Below are 24,790 nucleotides of genomic sequence, written 5' to 3'. Positions count from 1 at the left end.
CGTCCCGCCCGCAGCTGTCCCATTGCCTTCCGCGCGGGGGGAGCGCTCAGCGCCGGCTGCTCTCACCCCGCCTTCGCCCGGGCCTTGGTTTCGCTCGCCCGCCCGCCATGGCGGGTAAGGGCAGGGCTTGCTGCACAGCGGCCTCTTCCACCAGGCTTCCGAAGCCCCATCTCTCCCGTCACCCCGCCGAGAGGGCGCAGCGGGCGGGCGGGCGCGGGCCCGAGCGGGAGCGCTGGGTGCCGCGCCGCTAAACCACAGCTCAGTTTTTAGGCAGGCCCCGTGCCAGGAGTAAAGATGGCAGCACGGGAGGCATGCGGAGGGGCACAGGGTGGCTCGGCGCGCATGCGCGGGGCCGGCCCGGGGCTGGCGGGGCCCGTTACCGGCCCCGCTGCCGCCGCTGCCGCCGGTCCCGCGATGGCGAAGCGCCTGAGGAGCAGCGAGGTCTGCGCCGACTGCAGCGCTCAGGGTAGGCACGGCACCACCACCGGCACCGCGCGGGCTCGTCCCGCGCACCCCTCTCGGGCCGGGGGCCGCGGGGGCGCCGCCGGCCCGGGGGTGTCACCGCCCCGGAGCGGCCGCCGCTGCACCTGTGATGGAGCGGGATGGTTTGGGTGGGAAGGGACCCTAAAGCCCATGGGCAGGACACTTTCCAGGAGCCCGGGCTGCTCCAAGCCGCGTCCAGCCTGGCCTGGGACACTTCCAGGGCTGGGATACAACTCCGTGTCCGAGTGTCCGGGTCCCGCCGGCACCGCCGCCCCTCCCGAGCCCGGGGGAGGCAGCGCTCCGCGGAACAGCCTGTAGATCTCCGGCGGCGGGGAAGGAAACGCGGAGCTCCCCAGTTTAGGAGGGAGGAAAGCTGACAGAAATCCACCTTCCAGTCACGGGGCTGAAAGGTGGGAGGAGGGCGTGGGTTGGGAATGTGTCACTGGAAGGGACCGGGGCTGTTTTGGGGGAGCCGGGAAGGCCGGAGCGGGGCTGCCTTCGGAGCTCTTCATCCATTCCCGTGTTCCCAGGGCCGGGGGAGGGGGGGGGAGGTAAACTGGGAGTTGTCCCACGGCCGGGGTTGGGTGTAGGTGTCCCAGACTTCCAAGGAAAGTTGTGCTGAGGTGTCTGGAGACGCTCAGGGAGCAGCGTCTGTTCTGGGCTGACGCGACTCCCACTGCAGATCAGTTTGGGAGCGTATGGAAACAGACCTCGTGTTTGGAAAGGCTCCTGCATCTCCTGACCATCCGTAGTTCTGCAGCTCTTGTATCTAAAACTGTCCTGCTTTAATTTATCAGCTCTGTCTGTGTCTATTCTGTCTCTCCAGTTTTTGCTGTTTGTGTTCTGGGCAGGTTCTTCCAATATAATTAATTAATTATGCACGTACTGAAATGAATTAAAACACTAATATAATAATACATTATTATTGCATGTGTAATGTAGATGTCTGTGTAACGTAGATAACACTTGAATTGCCAGAAGATAGGATGTGGGAAAAGGGAGAACAACTTTTATTAAATCTGAGTTATGTTTAAAAAAACGATAAAAGTTCCAAATGAACTTCCAGGAAGTTACTTTCTTCTTCTTACAGAAGGAAGTCTTCCCTGTGTGGGTTGTGAGGCCCTGGCACAGGTTGCCCAGTGAAGGTTGCTCCATCCCTGAAGTGTCCAAGGCCAGGTTGGATGGGGCTTGGGATAACGGATGGAGTCCCTGCCCATGGTAGGGATTGGAACTGGGTGAGCTTTAAGCTCCCTCCAACCCAAACCAGTCTGGGATTCTACTTGTACCCCTGTAGAAATTTGGTTTTACAATAAATGGAGCTGGCATCTCTCAGGCAGGCAATTGTCCCTATCTCACAAGGTAGCCTATCTGTGCTTGCACACATCAGGGGTGTTGTGACTCGGAGATAAAACTGTGTGAATTGTGTTCCTTAAGCTCCTCGGGGTATCAGAATCACTGTCTGGTAATCCTGTAACCCTGCCTTCTATCGTGACATTAGAGCACTGCCAGCTCTTTACCTATTTCCTAGAAATCTGCTGGCTTATCCACGTATATAAAGAAATCTTCATTTAATCTTTTTGTAAATAAAACGAATCAACCCCTTCCTTTAGCTAATCCAGAGGGTTTGTCCGTGGCTGCAGGGGGCTGTGTCAGGAGACCTGGGGGCTGCAGCCTTTGCCCCAGGGCGGGTGTGCCCGGCACCTGCATTAATTACTGCTTCCCCCGGAACCTCATCAACGCCCCCTTTGTCTCTGCCCAGGCAGAGCGTGGAGGGTTTTCTTTGACTCGGGGTGATCTTACAGCACCTCTTGTGCTGCATTTCCTATCCCGAGGCAGGAGCTCACTTCTCAAACCCTGGGCCGGGTTTGTCTTCATCTCACGCTTCCTGTTTTGAACCACCCTGCAGGTTCCTGAAAGCGCCCGCCCGGCCCTGCAGCTTCTCCCCAATTGTCTTTTCTGTCAAAACCAGCGTGGGCAGCAGGGCCAGGCTGTGACCACCCCTGAGCTGGACACTGAGGGCCCTCAATTGCTTTGTCCAGCTCTGGGCCCCTCGCTCCACGACAGATATGGAGGGGCTGGAGCGTGTCCAGGAAAGGGAATGGAGCTGGAGAAGGGGCTGGAGCACCAGGAGGGGCTGAGGGAGCTGGGAAAGGGGCTCAGCCTGGAGAAAAGGGGCTCAGGAGGGACCTTCTGGCTCTGTACAAATCCCTGGCAGGAGGGGACAGCCTGGAGGGTCGGGCTCTGCTCCCAGGGAACAGGGACAGGAGGAGAGGAAACTGCATCAAGCTGTGCCAGGGGAGGGTCAGGTTGGAAATCAAGAGGAATTTCCTCATGGAAGGGACTGGAAGGGGCTGCCCAGGGAGGTTTGGATTCCCCATCCCTGGAGGTGTCCAAGGAATTCCTGGACATGGCACTCAGTGCTCTGGGCTGGCTGACAAGGGGATGATCAGTCCCAGGTTGGACTCAGGGGTCTTTTCCAACCTCAGTCATTGTGGGATTCTCTGTATTTTGGTACTGGCTTAAACATATTCTGATCAAGTCCATAATTAGGTCTCTTAAAAATTACTCAAGTTCCAGGACAGATACTTCATTGCATTAAATTTAAACCTGAAATATGCAGGGGCATTGGGTGTTGAGGTGGAAATAAAGAAAACCCCCAGTGCTGACTGTTGACAATGCAGAGCAATGCTCACAAACAGCCTGGGAATGGGCAAGGGAAAGGATCCCTAAGGATCCCATCCATGTGTGATGAGGTTGTCTCTAACAAGAAGGGACCAGGCTCATTAATCTGGAAGGCTGCCTCAGTTTGGGTCATTAGGTTTCTCACACTATTGCTGTTCTTTTTCTTCGTGGAAATCAAAATTGTTAAATAATGGAATGATTTAACAAGGAGTTCAATGTGCTTGTTGTAATTTGTTTAACAAATTGATTGGGTTTTTTTGCCTTTACAACAAATAACAAATTTGTTATATTTTTGCTTTAATTTGGCTCTGGGCTGGGCTGCTTCTGGTGGGTCAGGAGATGCTGCTGGCCCTCGTGGCTCGGACAGGTTTGCCTGCAGCATTGCCTGCAGCACACCCAGATCATCAACTCTGCTCAGAAGCTGTGATCACATCTCATTTGCAGGGATTCAGTCCATTTGTTGTGTGGATCAGAGGAGACTTTTCCATATGATGCACCAGTGCTCAGATGTGTTCTGACAGGGCTCAGAAGTTCTCTCATCAGATACCAGGCTCGCCTTGTACTCACTTATTTGGCCTCAGACTCATCTCTGCACTTGAAATTAAGATTTTTCCAAAATAAAAGATCTTGATTTCTCTTTTTGTTCTCCTGGGATGTGCCAGGTCTGAAGCTCTGTCTGGCTGCTCAGTTGCCTGTTCCTGCAGGGTTTTGGCACGTTGAGTTTCACGTGTCACTGACAGAAATTGGAATTTCTTCTGGAAACTGAGCTCTGAGCAGCCAAGGGACCTGCTTGGTGTCCTGTGGGCATTTATTGTTTCAACCTAATCGACCATTCCTACTTGATTTTATGACTTTTGATGTTTGTAGCTCATATATATTATTTACTACTTCACTTCCCATCAGTTTTCTTTCTGGGCTGCTTGTAAGATGGTTCAGCTCGGATCTGGTGAGAGAGGAAGTAATTTTGCTTGAGAATGTTGGATTTTATTGAGCCTTTGACTTGGCACATATGTATCCTTCTTTATTATGACACTCTTGTGTGTTTTTATTATTTAAAGTGGAAATTTAAAAGGCGTTGTTATAATATAGAACTGAAAATTGAGTAGCAGGGGGAAAGGCTGAGTGCTGTGGCACCTTTGTGTGTAGATTTTGTGTTTTTAAAAAGTATTTTTTTACAAGCTAAAAAAAATCCCTAAAAACCAGAGTTTTTTCAAAGAGCAAGTAGGCACTGTTGTTAGGAATACTTCTGTGGGAGTCCACAAAACAACAAGTAAAGCACTTCAGCATGGTGATAAATTCAATGTCCTGTTATGTTTAGAAAGGAAAGCATTTTCACAAGAAAACTGCAAGCAGTGGGGCTTTTCCCCAAATTTCCACTGCACATCTTCTCACTGTCCCTGGGATCCCACATCCCCCATGAGTTCCAGGACTGGTGTTTCCCATTTTTCCAGCATCCAGAGCCCCAGCAAGGCTGTGGCATTCACAGGCTCACGCAGTGGCTAAGCAGGGAAGGTTAAAATGCAGAGCTGCTCATTTTAGATTCTGCTTTTGCAACCCAAGGTCGTGTTGCTTCCTGTGTTATAATGGGTGGCTTCTTTTGCAGATCCTTGCTGGGCATCCATAAACAGGGGGATCCTGATCTGTGATGAGTGCTGCAGTGTGCACAGGAGCCTGGGCCGTCACATCTCCCAAGTGAGGCACCTCAAACACACCCCGTGGCCTCCAACACTGCTGCAGGTACAGAGGACATCTGTTTTCCTCCATTAAAACCAGATACAGTGATTTTTAATGTCATTTAAATCCCTGACCTTTTTTTTATTTTTTTTGAGCTTTTTAGCTTTGTTTTTCTAAGTTATCCTCATTTTGTTTCTCTTATTTTATTGTGGTGGACCACTAAAGTCAGAATTACCTTTGCATTTTGAATTTGATACCTTTGCTTTGGAAGGTCACTTCAATTTTTCTTTCACAGTACATCTGTGAAAGAAATTCCACAGTACATCTGCTTCAAACTGAATTTTCTTTTCACTGTGGGTGCTGTTGGGAAGAGCAGAGAATTTTAAGGGGGCTCTCACTAAATTCCACATCATATGTTATGATATCCCAGTTATGATATCCCTGCAGGTTACAGATGCTGGCACACAGAGTAGGAATCTGTTCGCTTGATACCTGCTTGAAAGTCATGACAGATAGTGGATTCATGCAGCCAGCAGCAAAATATCTGTGTGTTCTGGCTTTCAGATGGTGGAAACTCTGTACAACAATGGTGCTAATTCCATCTGGGAGCACTCCCTGCTGGACCCTGCCTCCGTGATGAGCGGGCGGCGCAAGGCCAGCCCGCAGGATAAAGTGCAGTAAGTGGGAAATGCAGAATTGTTTTCTTAGAGAAGTGGGATTGTTTCATTCAGCAGTGACAGGGCAACAAGGAATTCTTAGGAACCTCTATGTGTCTGGTAGCTATTTTTTTCTTTTATTTCCAAAGTTGTTTTTTTTTTTTAATTTATAGCAGAAATAGGAATACAGTGCTTGAATTCTCTGAATTATTGATTCCTGTTGAATAGTGAGGACCTTTGCTTGCACACTTTAGTCAAAGGACTTTTCTTTGTTATATGCTTCAGTTAACTGAATGCTGCCAACAAAATGGAGTTTGACTGAGGAATTAAATAAAAGTTCCGAGATTTTTGTCCCTGACTATGGTGCTTCATTTTAAAATGTAAATAACTGTGTCGAGTAAGTATAGATCTTAAGCTATGTGATTTTAAAGTCTGTATTTCTTTAAAGAAACAGACACCACATGCTACAATCTGCAGATATTTGATGGTTGTAACAGACCTTTTCTCTGTATAGTCAGACAAGCTGCACTAGGTTGTTTTTTAATGAAAATATTTTTCCATGCCTAACTTTGCCATCAGCAGCACACAAATCTCTGATTCAATCTTCACTTGTGAAATTTTTCTTTTTCTGGACCGTCTGTATTACTTACAAAACCACTGATATTTCTTTCCTTTCCCTTCTTGTTGCCTGGATTTCTCTTTGCAGTCCCAACAAAGCAGAGTTTATCAGAGCTAAATATCAAATGTTAGCGTTTGTGCATCGCCTGCCGTGCCGGGAGGACGACAGTGTCACTGCCAAGGATCTCAGCAAGGTCAGTGCCTCCTGGGACAGCACAGGCAAATCTCACTCACTTCCCTTGCTTGCTTTTGGCTTAATTGTTTCTGGGTTTTGCACTATTACATAAATAAATAAGGCTTGACTTCAACTTGAAGCCCCTTTTTTCTGGTTATTGCTGGAGGTGATGATTAAGAGGCATTAATTGAGGTGAACTTGGAGAAAACCCTTTACACAAAAGAGCTCTAGTGAGAGCTCTGCATACTCTGGTTTCTCAAATCATGGCTGAAAAACTGCTGAATCACAGTTGTTGCTGCTGTGTTAAATGTAATTCTGCTTCTTTTTCAGCAACTCCATTCCAGTGTGAGGACAGGGAATCTGGAGACCTGTTTGCGACTGCTCTCCTTAGGAGCTCAAGCCAACTTCTTCCATCCTGTAGGAACACTTTTCTCATTATTTTGATGATATACAATCAATTCCAGTTCATATTATTTATGCTCATTTCAACTGATTCATGTTATATTTCAATATTCTCCTCAGACCTGTTGGTTAAGTAGGTATTTTTCCTTAATCTCTTGCAGGAGAAAGGAAACACCCCACTGCACGTTGCTGCTAAGGCAGGACAGACTTTGCAAGCAGAACTATTGGCAGTTTATGGTGCTGATCCTGGCACACAAGATTCCAATGGGAAAACACCAGTTGATTATGCAAGGTAGGAGTCTCTGATATCCATAAATCACACCATGGGCCTGCTAAGATACGTTTCTGTCCTGAAATAATTTGTCTGCTAAAAGCTAATAATACTTTTTCCAGAACGAGTGAGTGAATAAAAATGAGGAATAAGTATTTTCATCAGATCACAGCCTGTGTTCTGCGTGCCTGAGCCATCAGCTATGATGCCAATGGCACAGGCTGTGCCAGTCTAGCAGCTCACAGGAAATCAATTAGAGAGAAGTTTCTGCAAGTTCAGGCTCCAGGAGTTGAGGGCTAGCTCAGGAATTGCTGTGGGAATGCCCCAGACTGCAGAGATGGGTTGGGGCACACGGGGTGGAACTGGGCTGGGTCTGTGGTGGGTTGATGCACCAAACACGTGCAGTGTGGGCTTGTACTAAATGTGTTTCTCTGGCCATTTCTGTGTGTCACTGACTGCCCCTGTCCCTGTGTGTGAGCAGGCAAGGGGGGCACCACGAGCTGGCAGAGAGGCTGGTGGAGATCCAGTACGAGCTCACAGACAGGTTGGCTTTCTACCTCTGTGGCAGGAAACCAGGTGAGCACCACACCTGCACCCTCAGACCTGTCACTGTCACTTACAGGACATTCAGACTGTGCTGGCTCTTATTTGTGCACTGCACTTTTTGTATCCCTTCCAAATAGTCAAATAAATTACACTGAACCAAAAAAAAGTATGAGATGCAAGATTAGGGATGATGCATTTAAAATTGGGATAAAACTGCAGGGTTTTAAATAGATATAAATTAAAAACAAAATCCCTTCCTGGTTTTCCACAAATACATGTTCTTTATATACTGTAGAAACTCTTCCAAGTAGTTTTTTCTAATTGAAGTGCAACAGCAGGGGAGTGCTCTGTTAAGTGGGTGCCTTTTGAACACAAGGACACTTAGAGATTTTTAACCATAAAGGGACCTGTGTTAGAATTTAATTTTAGTTTTTAATGGAATTTTCAATATAACTAACAAGCCTTAATTGAATCTTTGATAACACCTGGAAATCATGGCATGAGCCCTCTTTGATAACTTGCCTAGTTGCCTGTAATTAGAAATTGAGTAATTACGTGGAAGATAAATTATTTAGTGTTGCCTGATGCTTATTATTGAAAACTGTAGGCCAGTACCAACCTAGTAAAGTGCAATTTGTTTTCAACTCTAGAGCACAAAAATGGGCAGCACTTTGTTATACCTCAGATGGCAGACAGGTAAGTTGCTGATTCTATCATGTGTCTGAAAACATCAGAGTGAAAAAAACCTAATAATGAAGTTTTCTTTCCTTTCTGAAACACCTTTTAAGCTAGTTGCTATTCTAACTTTTTTTTTTTATGTGTGCCTTTATTAGTCTTGAAACCTTTTTTCATACAAAGAGTATTGGAATATCAACAGCATCAGAAAATTATAAAATGAATATAACAAAATCAGAAAATTATATTTATACAAAATAAAAATATTGTATTTATTAAAATGCAGGGAGAAGGCGAGACAGTTCTGGGAAGGGAACACATACGGGGAATTCCTAGGAAACAGATTGTGGAAATAATTTAAGGACCAATTGAGTATTTTCTTGATTTTTGTAATGCTTTTAACTTTTGGTTGTGATCAATGAAATCAGATTTCTATAAGAAGTCAAGTACTAATTTTAAGTTCCTGTTCCTCTTTTATTGCTGTGCAATTGGAAATAAGGCGACTGTAAGTAAACCACTGTCCAACCTCCTGCTTGCAAAACTTCTGTGTAAAACTTCAGTAACTTAAAAATTGTGTGGGTAAAAACCTGTGGGTATTCATATTCCAAAGTATTTTTGGTATTGCTTTGTTTTACATTTAAAAATTGTTGTGAAAGAAAGCTTAATAATATGTTAATGGTGATATTATAGTAGCAATATTAATAACATCAGTGTGTTAAAAACAATGCTAAAAATACTGAAATATTATAGGGTTTAAGGTAAAAGTGACATTTTAATCACTGAGTTACCAAAATGTAGAGTTTTGATGCATAGAAGCCATGAAATGCTGTAGATGTAATGATCACTTCTTGTTTTCATAGCAGTCTGGATGTATCAGAACTGGCAAAAGCAGCCAAGAAGAAGCTTCAGTCTGTAAGTAAAGCTCCTTTTCTAGATGTGGCAAACTCTCATCTCTCAGGCTCCCTAGCACAAGTATCTCTTGACCCATCTGCTGTAGGAGCAGCTTGAAACACACAAATATTTTGTGAGCCTTCTCTGTTCATTGAAGTCTGCATCTCCAGTGCCATTTGGTGCCTCATTCCCACAGTGCCTCTGCCTCACCCCAAACACAAAAGGTCTTTTTGTGGTCAGATGGGAGAGGGGAAAAAAAAATCCATTGACCAGGAAAGGAGGAGTGTAGAACAGGATGGTTGTTTCTGTACCTCGAAATGGGGTGGCCATGCATGTCTGCTGCCTGTGCAGGCTGAGAAAGGAGATTTCTATGGATTACAGAGGCTGGAGAAAAGAGCAGAGTTGTGCTCTTACATTTTCTGTTATTTTCTGTTATCAGAGATCTTACTGGCTTTCAGTTCTTTTCAAATTCCAATTATTCTCCTTTACCCTTAGCTAAGCAACCACTTATTTGAAGAACTTGCCATGGATGTGTATGATGAAGTAGACAGAAGGGAAACAGATGCAGGTGAGTGAGACTTTGTGGATTGAAATAAAACAAGTCTGGATTGTCACTTTACATACAAGATTCCAATCCAAGCACGTGTTCTGTTCAAGTGCTTCTGTATTCAGCAATTACTGCTGAGGGAGTTTCTTTGTCTTGCATTGCCTGAAGGGGATGTTAATTGAAAAAAATCTTGTGTTTTTCACGAAGTAGAGAACCCTCTGGGGAAAAGCTTTCCTCTGAATGGACTGTGTTTGTGTTTGAAATTGCAGTCTTTTATTTGACAAAGATATGCTGTCAAGCAGTACAGGAAGGTTATTCCCTGTTCTTTTTATTTTTTTCCTCTGGAGCAGTTTGGCTTGCTACTCAGAACCACAGCACACTCGTGACAGAGACCACCGTGGTCCCTTTTCTTCCTGTAAATCCTGAATATTCCTCAACCAGGAATCAGGTATGAAATCTTAATACTGTAAAAAGTAATATAACAATCCAAGTAGACCAAAGTAATATTGCTTTACTGCATTTCATTATTGTAGAAGAGTTGCATCTACTTGGAAAGAGGTTAAAATAATTTCACATTTCCTCTTTAAATCACATTTTCTGCAGTAAATGTAGTTGAACAGTCAACTCCAAGTGTGTAGTTTTAGTTTTTCCTGGGGATTCTGCTGTTCTTCTGATACAGGATGTGCTTTTCTTTCCTCTGCATTATTCTGTGTTTAGGGAAGGCAGAAACTGGCTCGATTTAATGCCCACGAGTTTGCTACACTGGTTATAGACATTTTAAGTGATGCCAAACGAAGACAACAGGGGAATTCTCTCACTGGTTCCAAAGGTGAGTGAGCTTTTCTTGTCAGCTCCTTTGCAGGCACTTCTTCAGTAGTTTAATCACTCCCAGAGCCCCTCAGCAGAGCTGAATTATGAAATCTATATATTGTTTTCATATATCTTTTTCCCTCTGGAGAGAAAATACCCAAAAAATCTAAAATATTTCCCTGTATTTTTCATTTGCATGCTGACATCCATTTGTCCAATGTAATCTGTTGGGGTTTTTTTAATTTATATGAATTTTATTAAGCTGCTAAAGGATTCTCACCACTTATTTTAATTTACCTAAACACTTAAAAGAAATAAAAATACAAAACCGTAATACTTTGAAGTTTTGGACAGTAATCATTCATTCCTCCTAGGTGGATCTAAATTATTTTTTTTTCCAAATTACGAACTTCTATTTCTTCTCCAGACTTACTAGTATGTGTTTCATGTGTTGATCTGCAGAAAATGTGGAGCTGATACTGAAATCAATCAGCAATCAGCACAGCAGTGAAAGTCAGGACAATGACCAGCCTGATTATGACAGTGTTGCTTCAGATGAAGATACAGATCTGGAAACAAATGCAGCTAAATCAAACAGGCAGAAGGTAGGGTTGAAATAGTGATACGCCCCCAAGTCTTATTCATAAAAGTAATATGCATAAATTATCAGGAAATTAATATTTTAATTAATTTTGTAATTATGCCTCAGTCTGTGAACTTTCTTAAATGAAATGTTGTTGCTTAAGGAATTTTTATTGTAAAAAAAGAAAAGCCTCTATAGAAAAGTAATGTGTATGGCTGGGGATAAGATACAAATTTAATTGCATAGGTGAAATAATTGGATCTGCCAAAAGGCTCTAAATCAGTGATTCCATGTTATTTCACAAACATTTACTGCTTCTTACTAGAGAAATACTCACAGCAGACCAACAGTGTCCAAGTGAGTTAAACCATTCCTGGAGGAATGCAGAATGGCATCAAAGGCCACTAAAACCTGGTGGTTCTGCTTTAATCTTCACTGGAAATGCACACTGGATATTTAGTCTGTCTTTCATAACTTTGCAGTTCTTTATTGCTTATTTTTAAAAAGTCCTTATATAACAGTATTTTATCACTGAAATGCTGATGCAAATATTTTTAGAGGAGCTAAGAGCTGATTGATTTTCTAGAGGATTTAAATTATTCTGGTTAATGTCTCTTATTAATTTCAACTTAGTTTGAACTGTGATGCCTTTAAAGTAAGTCCATGAAAAGCTGTTGAAATTTGATGATCTTGTTTTCTTCTTCTTAATGGTGTAAGTATTTTTCTCGTTTTCCTAGAGCTTGGATTCAGACTTGTCAGATGGACCAGTGACTGCCCAGGAATATATGCAGGTTAAAAATGCCTTGGTGGCTTCTGAGGTGAAGATTCAGCAGTTAATGAAGGTGAACATCAACCTGAGTGATGAGCTGAGGATTATGCAGAAAAAGGTAACAGAGGAACCCCTCCCTCCAGCTTTGGGGTATCTGAAGTTGTCAGAATAAAACTGCTGGAACCGAGGATGAAATAATCCAGTATTGGGATAGTGAGAAAACTCATTTTGAAGTGGAGCTGCTTTGGGATCAGACATGAGACTATAAATATTTATGTGCAATACATGCTTTGAATGTTGTTTTTTTGTGGTGATCCACAAAAAGTTTAGCATCAGTTTTCCCAGTGACAGGACAGCTGTTGCAAGTCCTGAGTGGTTTTGCTATCATGCTCCAATATAAGCAGCTTTAAACAATGAGGAATCAAGTGCCAGCACACCTAACTATATTTTTGTGGGGTAAAGGACAATTTATATCTGACTTCACTATCCTGTCTGGCTGGCTAGTAAGGGCTAGCAGCTTACCCTCTGATTAATCCATTTAACTAGTGTTTAAAATCCCATTTTCCAAATAATTACAATCCTGTAAGAGTCACATGTAGAGAAAGTTGTTCAGGCTGTAGGGTGGACCTGCTGTTCTGGGGCAGAGCAGGGCTTTTGGAGAGTGGTGGAGCTGTTTGCACCTGAGGCTGAGCTAACCCAGCAGATTGGGATATCTCTGTCTGTGAAGTGCCAATTCTCTTCTATTCTGTTGGAATGGTGAACACTGGGAGATCTCAGGGTGTGTCCTTGGTCTTTCAACAGCTTGTACTGGTTTCAGCATTTCTCTTGAATCAATTGAATTAATTTTTCACTTACACTGGGTTTCTTTAGACAGATATAATCATTTAGGGTAAAAAAAAACCTTTGGGGTCTGTGAATTAATGAGGCTTTAGGATATTTTCATGGTGTAGCAGAAGGGAGATCCTTGCTGTCCTGCAGTTTTTCTTCAGTTCATCTTTTCTTTCCGATGTGTTAATATAGCAAACTTACTCCGAGTCCACAAAATAATCAGAATTGGTACATTTTTACTATCAAATAAATATATAATAATAAAAAGCTTTAAAATGCTTTCTTGTTGGCTTCTTAGATAGCAATAGCTGATGCCTAATTTTCACAAGCTAAACTCTCCTTGCTTTGCAGAGCAAGCTCAAGTTCCTTTGTGCTGCCTCTGGTGTCTGTGCTGCAGTTCTGGCACTGTCAGATTTCACTGGCCTTATGTTAAAGTCTTCTAGGTCCTTGTATTGGCTGCTGCAATGGATCCCTTTGCTTGGAAAACTGTTGTGTTGGCAGTCCTTCCCCCACAGCCTCATTGGATTCCTGTGCCAGTAGAGCAGGCTGGAGGGAATGGGTCGTGTGTTTTTGAGCTACAGCAGCCAATTTTAACATCTAACTTTAGTTTACATCCCAGCAGCTGCTGGAAATCAGCACCTAAGTATTTCCAGATCTGGAACAGAGGTGTTCCTGTGCTTGTACCAAGCAAGTCAAGTAGATTTTGAAAAGGAAATGAACCCCCAGGCAGCAGTACCTGGATTTTCTGGTACGGCTGACAAGCGAGTGTCGCGTGGTCACTTTGCTTTTGGCACTTGCTCTTAGGAAACCAAATCCCACTGCTAAACATTTCTTTCAGCTCCAAACTCTACAGAGTGAAAATACCAACCTCAGAAGACAGGCCACAACCAATATCTATCAGGTGCAAGGTGGTTCTGAGTACCCAGACCCCAGCAGCAATTCCTCCCTAAAGCGGCGCCCGTCGGCCCGGGGCAGCAGGCCCATGTCCATGTACGAGACTGGCTCAGGGCAGAAGCCCTACCTGCCCATGGGGGAGGTCACCTACCCAGAGGAAAACATCACCAGGCTGCAGCCCTTCCCTCCACACGTGAGTAAAACTGCTGCTGCTTCTGCATTGCCTCTCACGTTCAGCTTTCCTGTCTCTTCCGGCGCTGCTCGTTCACTCAGCTTCTGCCTCAGAGGGGAAAAAAAAAAACCAGGGGGGATAAGAACTGTGAGAATTGTTCATGTTTGCTGTATTAACATGTCTGCAGGAGCCTGATGGTTTGAAAAGCAGAAGCTGTAGCAGTTCTGGAATATGGAAACTGGAGCTTTTGGCTTCTGCTCAGCTGTTTTTTTAACCACACTCTATATATATATATAGATATAAAATATCAATATGTGATTGTCTGAAAACCAGGAAGGGAGGGGAAATAGTACTCCAAGAAGGTAGGTAAAGTTCATGTATTTCTGGAGATAAACATGCAGGTACCAATTTGTGGAACTTCATAACCACCTTACAAAAATAAAATAAAATTGAAAATTTTTCCCCAGTTTCTTATTCTGAGTTTGGAACTGGGGGCTGGAGATGGTTTAGATCTGCCAGACAAGCAGATTCTTCTGGTTTAGTATTTTCCTGTGTGATGTGGAGAGGGAGTTCTCTGTTGGCCAGAGGGATTTTGCACTGAAATGTTCACACTTTACAGAAGTGACCCAACACACACTAGTGCATTTAATTAGCAAGTACATATAATTAATTAGCACAGTTAAATTTTTGTTTCACCTTCTTAGATTGCCCTGTAGGCTGGAATACAGGACAATATCTTTTAGACACACATTGAAAATGTGGATTTTTGGCAATATCTTTCCCTCTTAGTAGCAATGTCTTTTATTTCCTTCCAGTCAAATCATTAAGACCTTTAAAATGTATTTTGAAGTTACCTTTGGCATGAGGAAGGGCAAATATTCCATGCACATTCCACAGAGACAGCTGAATGCACCAAGGGAATCAATCCCCACCTTCAATTAAATTAATTTAAGCTATGAAATTTAGATAATTTTAAATTACATTGTCATGTTGAAATGATGGCAGTTCTGGCAGCAAGAAATGTCAGAATTCATTTGTGTGTGACAGTGTCTGCAAAATGTGACAGTGCTTTGGTCCTATGGTCATTTGGGTGGAAATTTGGATAGCAGTAACAGTTCTGAAGCATTGGTTTGTTTTGTGGAGTTAGTTAATTTGGCATGTGGTGAATTTTTTTTTTTTTTTGTTCTCCATGGAATTTGGCACCTCTGGAATGTCAGTATTAGAATGAGCATGAATTCAATTGTATTTTGAAAGAATTAAGTCCCCTCAGCCTAAGCCAGATTCTCAACATCATTCTTGCTTTATGTCATCTCCACGGTTTTAAGAATGTTCCTTTGATTTCAGTTAAGAGTTTGTCTGTGTTTTGGTTTTGGTTTTTCTCTTTCCCATTTTTAGATCGGGAGGAGTGCGTTTGTGACCTCCTCTTCATCTCTACCTTCCTTCCCCTCCACGCTTTCCTGGTCGAGGGATGAGAGCACACGAAGGGTTAAGTACCTTCCCAATCGGTCTTTTCCCTGGAGGAGGTGCCAATCTCCCCAGAACCACATCCTCTCTCTTCCCCCTCTCACTGCCTGGCCTTCCAGCCTGCATGGAGCAGAATTTCCTCCCTTCCATTCCTGCTGCCACCAGCTCTGGGCTCTTGCCTCTCTCTAACTTCACATCTTCGGCCTTTAACACCACGCACGGTTCTCCAGGTCACTCGTTCTGCTGCACAACAGCCCCAAGACAAGCTGGCTGCTGTTTGGACAGTGATTTTCCAGGCTCTCACTGATATTTCTAAGCCAATGTACAACTCTCCTGCTGACTAAAAGCACTGCATGAGGCCCAGCTTCAAAGCTGCTTTCCTTGGGGGCCCGTGGCTTGCACCAATCCAGGTGGTCCTGATTTATTGCTTGCTTTACAGATAACAAATTTGGGGGTTTAAATGTTTACCCTGGTCTCTCCCTGCCAGGACACAGAACCTGCTTTTTAATTCCTTCTGTCCCCATTTTATTTTGACTGTACCATGTTTGGACATAATAGTTAAGAAAATATTAGATTTTCAAGTAGGGATGGAAGAAAAAACTTTCAAGGGAATATCCTGCTTGGACAGATGGAAATCTGGGTTTGGCTGCAGTGCTGTCTGGTACTGGAAACTTGCACGGGGTTTGATTGTTTTTATTCTACACTGATTCTATATTAGTGATTCCATAGTATCCTCTTCTTGTAATTCATCACTGTTGTTTGTATTTCTGAGCAGATGGTAGAGCTTTGCCACTATTAGGATTGTTGTCTCTGTATACCTGGGAGATGGGAAAGGTTAGACTCTACATAAAATAGTTTCTTATCTTCAAAATACATGTCACTTTTACAACTGATCTTTACCAGCTGTCCTGAAAGAGGAGTGTTCAAAAAATGCTGGTTTTTCCTTCTGTGCAGAGTAACTTTAAAATTGAAAAGGGGTTCCTAACTTCAGGTGCTTCACTTAAGAATTGATGGGTTTAACATCAAATGAATGCTTAACAAATGTACTGAATCTCAGCCAGTGAAAACCAGTTCCTGGTGACATTTTTGGTCTGTCCGTGAGGCAGAAATATTATTTGGTAAGCAGATTCCTAAATGCTTGGGTCAGGGATGCAGATTGGAGGTGTCCCTTACAGTTTAACCCTGGAGATTCTCTCAGAGTGACTTCAGGGTTCCTGTAAGAGCCCCAGGACGGGTGGCTGGGGCTGTGAAGGACCCTGAGCTGTTACTCTGTGATCAGAGTGACACCAGACACGTCGTGCTGGGCACGTGGGTGAAGCTTTGCAGTTTTTAGAAGACTTGAGGAAGCAGATGTGTGGTGATCCTGGGGCCTAGCTGAGGATTTGCCCTCCAAGCTCATTTTGGTATTCCTTTCTTCCTTCAGCCTTTGCTCTGGGCCTACAGAGCTCAATCCAGCCTCTGCTTCCCTGCATTCCTCCTGCTCTCATTTCAGCTTCCACTTTGGAATTAGCCCCTATCTTCTTTTGGACACTACTCTTCTGTGGCTCCCTACTCTCATGGTTGGGCCTCCTGCCCTTGTTGCCTCCAGTGCTCTGGGGCACAGCTCTCACTTCTTTGGTCTTCCAACTCTGTACCAGTGTCAGGCCTCCAATGGGCCTCAGTTCCTCACTCTTTGGCCTCCCTGGCCACCCTGTTTTGGGCTTCACTTTGCAACGGGCTTTAACCCCTCTTGTGTTGGCCCCCAAATTGTGATGAGCTCCAGGTGTCATCAGTCCCATACATGCCCTCAGTCTTCCACCTGCAGTTTGAGCTCCCCAATCTCTGTCTCCTGTCTTTATTTTGACTTTCCCATTGTCACAGTCTTCAGCCCTTTTTTTGGGGGGGGCTCCCATTTTGCAGTGGCCTTCCCAGTTGCTTTCCACTCTGCATTCAGCCTCCCCACCGTGGTCTCTGGCCTCTTTTTCTTTGGGGTTCTCTCCCTCTCCAGTGGTTCTTATTCACTGTTCAGGCTCCTGTTTCATGGTGCTGCTTCTCCATTTGGCCTCTGCTCCTGGTGGCCTCTCAGAGTGTGTCCCTGGGGCAGTTTCAGTGGCAGGGAAGGATGCTGTGCTCTGTCTGTCTGTCTGTCCTGCCTTGCTGGGTGTCCAGGGGCTGGTGGGGCTGTGCTGGCAGTGCCCAGGGCCTCAGGTACAAGCTGAGCAGCAGCCTGGCATGGGGAGAGGGGCACAGCAGCTCCAGGGTAATGCAGGAGCTGTTGTGCAAAGAGCAAATCCACGTGCACAGGACGTGGCTCTGGCACAGCCCTGAGCTGCTCTTTCCTGCACAGGCTGAAGTAAATCTGTTCCTTGCAGGCCTCAAAGCTGGAGAAGCAGAGCAGCGTGTCCGAGAGCGACTACGACAACCCCACCACCCCCGTGGAGCTGGAGGAGCCGGGGTAGGTGCTGTGACACAGCTGACACAGCTCGGGGGTGGCAGGGGACTGCTGTGTCCCCGGGCCAAGCCCTGCTTTGCTCCCCGCAGGTCGGGCAGGAAGGGCCGGCAGCGCAGCGTCATTTGGCAGGGGGAGGGGTCCATCCCTGAGGACACAGACCCAGCCCCCAGCTCCAGTTTGCCCAGCACAGAAGATGTGATTCGGAAAACGGAGCAGATCACCAAGAACATCCAGGAGCTGCTGCGAGCGGCACAGGAGAACAAACATGACAGGTAAGGAGGGAGTGCTGGAAAAGCTCTGGAGCTGGTGAGAAAACAAAGGAAATTCTTCAGGTGTTTTTCACCTGTAGCACAGGTGAAAGTGAAATACAGCTCCTCTATTTCACACCTGTAAAATGTGTAGCTCTGTCGTGTTCCCTGGTGTCCTTAATGCCACAGGGCAAGTTGGGGACGAGTGACCTGCCCCTTGTGAGCGGGTTCTGCTGCAGTGCTGCCTGCCCTGCCCTGAACTTGTGCATCCTGCTGCAAAACCAGGATTGTATTAGGCACAAATCAAACGTGTTGTAGAAAACTCACTGCAAGTTTTTGTTGGGTCTTCACCCCTCTATGTCCATAGGCAATTACACCCTGAAGAATGTGATAGTAACACCAAGCCTTGATTCAGGAGCAAATTGTGTAAGAGAGGGAATTTGGCTTTCCTACTGAGGTATTAGTAAAAATTATGTACCAGCAAAAGTATTTTGAACTATTGGGTTTAGAAACAGACCCATCTGAGTAAGCATAACACTGACTGAGCACTGAATCAGGCTGCAGCAGCTTCAGCTCCCACAGGGAAATTCTGGCCCACCTGAACAATTTCCAGAATAGCTGTGGGTGACAAAAAGTGATACAGCCCTTGCTGATGATCAGGTGCTGCTCCCCACACAGCTCTTTTAGAAGGCTGTAAATCAAAGCTACATACTCCCAGGCATGAGCACATTTTGGGGCTGGAACACTCTGGGCTCCAGCAAACCTGGCTCTGCAGGCTGGTGGGTCTGGCTCTGCTGTGGCCCCAGCTCGGTGCCCTCTGTGCCTGGGAGAAGCAGCAGAGGTTTGTGTTTGAGCCCTCACTTCCTGCCTCGCTCAGAGAAGTGAACAACAATGGGGCCACTTTTGTTCTGTGTTTTTTCCTTCTTGTACTTTGCTATTTTTAGCAGGGCTGGTGTGGCCTCTCCTTCTCACCCGAGTGACGACTTCTGCCGTGTTTGTGCTGAGCTCTTTGCCCTTGGTGTAACCTTTTCCAGTGCAGTCTCTTTGTGCTTGTTTCACACAGAGAAGCTTTAAATGAGTGTAGTTTTTATGTATATCACACTATACAGTTGTGATTTTTTAAAAAAATCATTGAAGGAAACAATGCAGTGTACCTGGCTTTCGTTGTTGAATTTATCAGGTTTTTTAAAAGCCTGTTATGCTGCATTTTTGTTTTCTGTATCACACGTGGAGTGAGGTGTTTGCCTATGCTTAGATGAGTGTTATCTTGCAAAACACTGAACTAGGAAGCTGCTGTTCTTTGTTTTCCTCTTCCCTGGCTTCCTTAACACAGGGGAATGCTTCCTTACCAAAATGAGACACTTGAGGATGTAATAGCACATCCTCCAAGCTCGTGCTGGGAACGTTGTAGAGAAAAACCACGTGCTGCAAAGCTTAACTGGAGAGTAAAAAAATACAATGCAAGAGTATCATCTATTAACGAAACCCCTTCTTCCTTTTGTTTCTCACTCTCTCCCATCCCTTTCCCTGTGCTCCGTGGGCTCAGCAGGCCCTTGGAGCGTGGGGGCACATCCCAGCTCAGACACAGCCTCGGCACGCGGCTCCCCGGGGCTGAGCCAGCGCCCCTGCAGCCTCTGACCAGCCAGCAGCCCGGCCCTGCCTCCTGGTACTCTGGCCTCTGTCCCTGCCTCCCAGGCACAGTGTCCTTTCTCCTTCTCTCTGCTGCCTCTTTCCCTCCCTCTCCGGCCGCACGGGGTCGTGGAAGGCGATGCATGAAATGCTCCAGGGGATGAGGGAGCTGCAGGCAGCCCCTCCAGGCCAGGGGTGTGGCACAGCCCCTTCAGCTCCCAGTAGGCATCCGTGGGGAACAGAAGCACAGCCTGCAGCTGACTCTGGTGTATTCTCCTGGCTCTGTTTTGGTTTTTATTGCCTGGCAAGATAAATTAAATTACAACTTGGTTGGCTCATGGAATCACAGTATAGCTGGGGTTAGAAGGGACCTTAGAGCCCACCTTGTTCCAGCCCCTCCATGGGCAGGGACACCTTCCACTAGCCCAGGTTGCTCCAAGCCCCATCCAACCTGGCCTTGGACACTTCCAGGGATGGGAGAGCCACAGCTTCTGTGTGCCAGGGCCTCTTCACCCTCACAGGGAAGAATTTCATCCTTTAGGAAGAGATCTTTGAGGTTTGAAGGTCCCTTCCAACCCAAACCATTCCATGATTTTATGAACAAAACATATGGTTGCTGCTTCTTAGCACCCTTGCAAAAGTAGCAGGAGTTTCACATTCCCAAGGTGGAACATTCACACCTGACAGCTGAGGCCCCTCGAGTGTTTATACAAATGAGATCATTTGTATCCCATATCCATGAAAAAAGACGTGTGTTTATATGGTATCTTCCAACCTGACCAAAACATTGTTTGTTAGTGCCTAAAATGAAAAATTTGCATGAGAGGCTCTTTGAAACAGAACTGGCCAGGTTCAAACCCCAGCCAACAATTGTCAGGATTGGAGGAAGAGATTAACACAATTTACTGCTAATGAGGAATTCCTTTTCCAAGCTGTCACTACTTGAATATTTTCCTGATGTCTCACTGGAGTGTGTGTAAACCCAACACAGTGTCAGAGCGTCTCACAAGCTCACAGTGGGTGTTTAGACATTAAACTAAAGCCATTCCTCCAGGCCACACTGGAAACTTTGCAGCTGACCTAGAGAGCATACAGTGAAACACACGTTATTCACCTGAGTGTCTCATTCAGGTTATTCTCAGGGCTTTCTCTGTTTTGTTAGTCAAGGGTTTAATCAGTAAATTGACTTTTTAACAAGGTAGGGTGCTGGTCACTGTGGCTGCAGGGAGCAGATTAATCATTAATTCCACAGCAAAAGGGGAATTGTTGGTGAACTTGGAAGACCTCTCTCCACTTTTAATTTATTTGGAAGAACTCATGTGACTTGAGACACATAGAAAAATACTCCTTTTAAAGCAATTTTCCTGCATTGCCAAAATGACCCCAGTGCGTTGCTTTTCTCTCAGTGCATTTGCAAGTGACTGATTTTTTTTGCACCTTTGGTGTTGCAAGATCAAATAAATAATCACTTGGGGGGGTGGGTTTGGAGGCTCTTTTTGCTTGAAAGGGCACTGACCTATCATAACCCACACATGCTGAATAGTTTTCTTGAATGCTTTGTGAGTTTTGAGATTTTCTTGCTTAAGATTGGATCATGTGAACTAACTTATGCTAAAATTGAATCTTTGAAGCATAAAAGTGAGTCCTTTGAAATGAGACTTGTGAGAGAGCACACTAACACTTCACTATTCACAGCAGTTTATGGTAAATAGTTCTATTTTAAACAGACCAGTTTTCATTTGGTATATAAATCAGAAGTGAAATCTGTGATTCATGGAATCTGCCTTTGTTTTATTAACTAACTCATCAGAATTAGTGAATATTTAGCCTAGAACTCAACTGCATTCAGGCTGTGAATGCAGTTGGTAGTTTGGGGATGCATGTGTGTGAGAACTCTGCCTTGTCTGTTTACTGGATATTAATTAATCCAAGAAGGCATCTTGATGTTCTGAAGTTGCACACAAATGAAGACTTTCCTAACAATGTTTTATATAAAAGTATGGACAGTTATTCCTTCAAACCACCTTTGAAGAACAATGAAAATCTAAGAAATAATTTTGCACTGTTGGTTAAGTTCTTGCTTTTTTTGAAGTCACGTGGTTTTTAGAATAAGTCACTGAGCAATAAAGTGGAAGAGGGAAGGGAATCTCTACACAATTAATAACCCAGGGCATTTTTCTGCAGCTATATACCGTGCTCCGAGAGAATACATGTGGCAGTGACAGAAATGGCAGCCTTGTTCCCAAAAGTAAGTACCTGCCACCACCAGAATGGTTTTGGCCTCCTTCCTCATGTGTAATTCCCCTTCAGAATGAAAATCAAAAATTATTTCCCTTCAAAATGAAAACTATAGGGAGAAATGGTGGGGTTCTGAAGCACCTTTGCAGAATGAAAATCAAAAATTATTTCCCTTCAAAATGAAAACGGTAGGGAGAAATGGTGGGGTTATGATGCACCTTTGTATTTATTAGCATGGCAACTGGTAAAGGCTAAAGTGTGAGTCCAGGCCTTTAATTGTACTCTTGAATGTGTAACTCTTAAGAATTGCACTAAACTGGAGGTCTTGGATCTGGCATGGAGAGTTGTGTGGTTGTATGGGAACTTCACCAGACTCATCACCCCCTTTTCCATCTGAGTGCCATCACTTGGATTTCTTTCCTGCAGCCACATTTAGATCTGTTGTCCCTCCATCAAAGTGATCTGTTTGCTCACAGCAAATTTAAGGAGTGAAATCCCCATGACTGAGTTCTTGTAAAGTCTTACCCACCTCTCCAAAACTGCAAGGAAAGAGCCAAGGCTGCTGTCCCGCCTGCACCCATCATCCTGGACACGCTGTCCCCTCCTGCCAGCCAGGACGTGGGCTGGGACAGTAAACAGGCACCAGAAATGTGCATGAGTAACTTCCTAAGGGAGGGCACGGAGCAATATTCCCTGCCTGCTGCCTGGCAGCCGTCCGGGATCTCCCCGAGAGGAGAGAGAAATTCCTCCTGCTGCCGCGAGGGGAATCAGGGCTTGGCCGCAGCCGCCCGCATCAAAGAACCCTTGTGAGCACTCCCGGCTAATGAAAAGGTTGTGTTGTTCTGCCTGTTCCAGCGTCTGTTTTCCCTTCCCAGAAGCCCAAGTCGGAGCTGGTGAGGACTTCCCTGCGCCTGCTGACATCCAGCGCCTACAGGCTGCAGTCGGAGTGCAGGAAAGCGCTGCCCGCCGAGCCCAGCCCCGCGCCCGACATCCAGCTGGTGACACAGCAGGTCATCCAGTGCGCCTACGACATCGCCAAGGCTGCCAAGCAGCTGGTCACCATCACAACCAAAGAGAACAACAACTGAGGCACTCGGGGCTTTTTACTCTGGGGTTTTTTAAAGGTTGGATTTCAACGTACAGGTGTGGAACTATGCGCATTTTTACGAGGAAAAAAACTTCAAGGGGCAAGAAACTTTTTTTTTTTTTTTTAAACTCAGTATTATTTTTGCATGTTTTCTAACAATTTTATGATTAATTTAACCCACTGCCTTATTTTGTGCCTGTGTTGCCAGTGTAGTTATGGATAATAGCATGTTGCAAGTAGCTGTCGAGCCACTCTCATGTCCCAGCGCTGTACCGAGCTCTTGTAGATGTTTCCTTGGGGCCACGTTCTGCTTTCAGATCCTGCTGGTGGAACTGCTCTGACACCACTGCACGGATGGGAGAGCAGCATCTCCATCCCTCTGGAGCCTCCCCTGCTGGGATCCTGCTGGCTGAGGCTCCCCAGGCTCCAGGACTGCTCCCAGCAGGAAGAAGGTTTGTCCTGGTAACGGGGTACAAGCCCAACGTTCTCTGTTCCCATATCAACTGTTGTGCAATATGTTTTTTAGTCTGCTAAACCAGTAGTAGTTGTGGGCATCCAAGCTTGTTACGTGTAACTCTACAAGGTCTTTGTCACTTTATCTGTTTTGGAAGGAATTTGAAACTTAATAGTTATTTCTTTTAGTTGTCACTATGCCATTAATATATATGTTTGATGTTACTTTAGGGCATTAGTGGTTAAAATATTATCCTTTGTTTCTGAGTTAGTAATTCATTGTTAAGTTTCCTGCAGAATTTTCCTGTCATCTTCGAGGCACCGTCTTGTTTGCAGCAGCATTTCTCAGTAACTCCAGATGCAATTTCACTAAAGATTTCTGTGCTTATTAACAAAAAAAAAGGAAGTTAGAAGAGTGCCAGTGCAAAAGCAGCTGTGTCTGCCACAGCACATAACCTCTGTACCTCAACATATCCAAATGTGAAAACATTTCTCCTATCTCCTAAGTTTTTTATGTGAATCTTTCAAAATTTGACAACTTGCTGAGTAACCCCTGCCAGGCTGCCTGGTCCCGGTGGCCACGTGTGCTCCAGGTTTCTTCATCCATAACAGTTCACATAAGTGTGTCAGTCCATAATTTAAAAACTGAGAATATTTTTGGGAGTCTGAATTTCAGGTGATGCAGGAAATCACTGATTTTTGCCTCTGCCTCTGTCCCATTTGGAAATGTGTTGTCAGTGCCCAGGAGCCAGCCATGGTGTGTTTGTGTGGATATATCCAAGCACAAGTGCCACAGCACTGCTGGATTCCTGCTGCTGTCTGGCTCCCAGAGTCTGAGGGAGGGAAGGAATTGGAAAGAGGAGATGACAGCCCAGTAAATTGATGTTCTTCATTGTGGGGTTTTATTTCCTTTCTGTCCTTCTGAACCCCAGAAGCAGCTCTAACCTGACAGCAGAGGCAGGCTGGGACTAAAACTGCAAATGACCTTTGTGAAACCTACTTCAAAATCATGCAACTGCAATTAATTAAACACATTGAGAATCTTCTAGGAACTTTTCCTTAAATAATGGCTGAAAGGCAGCAGATGGTATTTTTCAGTCTCCCAGGACACCACTGTGTGCTGTTCTTTAACATATCTTACCTGCTTTCCAAAGCGGGGTGACACTGAGCTATGGTGTAATTTATCACTTATTTAAACCTGCCTTTGATCCAAAACCAAGGGACACTTAAGTAACTGCCAGCCCCTGCTCCAGCTACACTGAAATCAGAGTGGTGCACACCCCACAGGAACCCCCAGCAGCAAGTTCATGAACCCTCCACTCACAGCACCGCAGTCACAGAGTTTGTAGCACCTCAAGTAACAAAGGTGTGTTTTTCTTTTAGGACTAGATCTCTTGTTCCCCTGTAAACAAACTTACTCTTCCTTTACAAAATGCTGCAGAGGAAAGGAAAAGCTTTTTTTGCCTTTTTCCAAACCTTGTATTTATCAGTGTCATTCTGTCTGTACAATATTTTGACTTTTAATCTTTTGTTTACAGTATTACTATAAAATGCTAAAACCCTT

At 44.9% G+C, this 24,790-nt stretch overlaps 1 protein-coding gene across 6 annotated transcripts; it reads left to right on the top strand.

Annotated features, from left to right (window-relative positions):
* The first annotated feature begins 36 nt into the window (after nt 1-36).
* Nucleotides 37-24,790, top strand: GIT2 (GIT ArfGAP 2). 6 transcript variants are annotated; one of them, XM_053959775.1, is made up of 20 exons: nt 37-466; nt 4,769-4,902; nt 5,404-5,516; nt 6,202-6,307; nt 6,619-6,705; nt 6,852-6,982; nt 7,443-7,537; nt 8,158-8,203; nt 9,046-9,094; nt 9,569-9,641; nt 9,971-10,068; nt 10,338-10,449; nt 10,893-11,035; nt 11,751-11,900; nt 13,449-13,697; nt 15,072-15,161; nt 17,492-17,574; nt 17,661-17,843; nt 21,633-21,696; nt 22,562-24,790. In XM_053959775.1, the coding sequence occupies exons 1-20, from the start codon at nt 295-297 to the stop codon at nt 22,772-22,774; spliced, it is 2,391 nt and encodes a 796-aa protein (XP_053815750.1). In that variant the 5' UTR covers nt 37-294; the 3' UTR covers nt 22,775-24,790. The 6 variants fall into 6 exon arrangements, with proteins under 6 accessions (XP_053815750.1, XP_053815749.1, XP_053815753.1 ...); XM_053959774.1 differs by having other exon boundaries at nt 9,043-9,094; XM_053959779.1 differs by lacking the exon at nt 37-466 and adding an exon at nt 686-893 and having other exon boundaries at nt 9,043-9,094.

Source organism: Vidua chalybeata, chromosome 18, assembly GCF_026979565.1.
Source record: "Vidua chalybeata isolate OUT-0048 chromosome 18, bVidCha1 merged haplotype, whole genome shotgun sequence".
Taxonomy (NCBI): domain Eukaryota; kingdom Metazoa; phylum Chordata; class Aves; order Passeriformes; family Viduidae; genus Vidua; species Vidua chalybeata.
The sequence above is the reverse complement of the archived record's forward strand: the minus strand, read 5'-3'. Positions and strand labels throughout refer to the sequence as shown.

Coding starts and splice junctions, on each gene's coding strand:
- GIT2 (XM_053959774.1), top strand. CDS start 295: ATGGCAGCACGGGAGGCATGCGGAGGGGCACAGGGTGGCTCGGCGCGC. Junction 11,901..13,448: donor TGAGGATTATGCAGAAAAAG/GTAACAGAGGAA, acceptor CATTTCTTTCAG/CTCCAAACTCTACAGAGTGA. Junction 17,575..17,660: donor GTGGAGCTGGAGGAGCCGGG/GTAGGTGCTGTG, acceptor TGCTCCCCGCAG/GTCGGGCAGGAAGGGCCGGC.